At 36.1% G+C, this 1,781-nt stretch overlaps 1 protein-coding gene across 1 annotated transcript; it reads left to right on the top strand.

The window, feature by feature from the left end:
* Nucleotides 1-913: 913 nt before the first annotated feature.
* Nucleotides 914-1,440, top strand: LOC138159538 (small ribosomal subunit protein uS10-like; the record flags this gene model as incomplete). The annotated part of the gene is made up of 1 exon (XM_069085895.1): nt 914-1,440. A coding segment is annotated over one exon (477 nt), but the record flags the coding sequence as incomplete, so codon positions are not given.
* Between the last annotated feature and the right edge of the window lie 341 nt (nt 1,441-1,781).

Genomic DNA, 1,781 nt, shown 5'->3' with positions numbered 1-1,781 from the left:
AAAAGGAAAGAAGTAAAACCTTTCATCTTTTCTCTACAATGCTGCTTCATTCGTCATTATGATTCCAATGTATGCCACCTTATTTTTTCTTTTTCTTTTGGTTTACATTATTATAGATGCTGCATAACTTGTTTTCTCTGGTTTTGTATATTTTGCTTAACATCAGTTCGTGTGAGTTTTCTTTTGTTTCTCTGAATTTATCAAAATTGTTATTTTTAGGGTTTTTTCATGAATCATAATTTATTCAACAATTATTTAGTTGCTTTGCTACCACAAAAATACTGCATTTAATATTTTATTACATAAACATTTACTTTTTTTCTCTTTGGACTAGTGACTAGATATAGAGTAATTGTTCCTATAAAGGTTCTAACAGTTGTAGAATTCTTTTTTTTTTAATTAATTAATTAATTTACTTTTAGTTTACAACATTCAGTTCCACAAACTTTTGAGTTACAAGTTTTCTTCCCCTCTAGAATTCTTATATGAATTGGAACTCTTGTACCTGGTCTGGAATCTCCTAAACAAATCCTTTATGTCATTGCCCTTTCACCTAAGTTAGTCATTTTATGACCATACTTACCTCAGGTTTGGGACCTAAAGGAAAAAATTTTTTTTTTTTAATATTTCCAAGTTCTTGGACCAGGGATGTCAAAACATCCAAAATGACACTTTCAATCTTCCAAGAAACATGAATTATCATAGAAAATGCAAAACAGAACTAAATTGTTTTCTGTAGGGGAAAAATGTTCTGAAATCTGAATGATCTGATCCTATCCTCACATTTCCCAGGGGCCTAAAACCATGCCTTTTCATTTGATTTCTCTTCAGTAGGTAACAAGTTACTTATCACTGGACCTATCACTTTTTCTCATTTATCTCATTAATGTTCAGAAATGTGTTGAGTAGGTGAAGGTATCGCTGCTGCAGCCACTTGGAGTCAGCAGTCTCTGCCTCTCCTCCTCCTGACTCACCGCTGTTCGCTCTCCCCGAGGAAAAAGTCGGTCAGGAAGCTGCTCCGCCGCCATGGCATTCATTCAAAGACACCTGTAAGACCCTTGTGGAGCCCGAAGTGGCCATTCACCGGATCCGGATCACCCTGACCAGCCGCAATGTGAAATCACTCGAGAAAGTGTGTGCCGACCTAATCAGAGGAGCCAAGGAGAAGAACTTGAAAGTGAAGGGACCTGTTCGAATGCCCACCAAGACACTTCGAATCACAACTAGAAAAACTCCTTGCGGTGAAGGTTCAAAGACATGGGATCGGTTCCAGATGAGAATCCACAAACGCCTTATTGACTTGCACAGTCCTTCTGAAATTGTTAAACAGATCACTTCTATCAGCATTGAACCAGGTGTAGAAGTTGAAGTCACCATTGCAGATGCCTAACCAATCTCTTTTAATAAATTGATTGCAACTATTGAAAAAAAAAAAAGAAATGTGTTGAGTAGGCAGTAGCCATGATTTTGTATAGTCTCAAAAATTTTCCCTAAAGTGGAGTGAAAACTGTATCCCAGAGGCTAATCTAATAGCAGACATTGAGAAAGCTGCTCTCTTCATCTCAGGGACCTGCATCCACAACATATAAAGAAGAATTTGGCTTAGTGTGAATTAAAAAAGTCAAAGAGAAGAAGTCTCTTTCCTTTGTAGAACTATAGATCTTAAAAATATATTAGAGGTTAAAGCATCTTAAAACCAAGAATGTTAAAGCTGGAAGAACTTTTCACATATAGAATTTTAAAGCTTGAAATGCCCTTAGAGCCTGAAATACTTTAATACA

Source organism: Petaurus breviceps, unplaced genomic scaffold (assembly GCF_028583685.1).
Source record: "Petaurus breviceps papuanus isolate PSGF00001 unplaced genomic scaffold, PetGlider_PUasm1.0 176, whole genome shotgun sequence".
Lineage (NCBI taxonomy): Eukaryota > Metazoa > Chordata > Mammalia > Diprotodontia > Petauridae > Petaurus > Petaurus breviceps.
The sequence above is the reverse complement of the archived record's forward strand: the minus strand, read 5'-3'. Positions and strand labels throughout refer to the sequence as shown.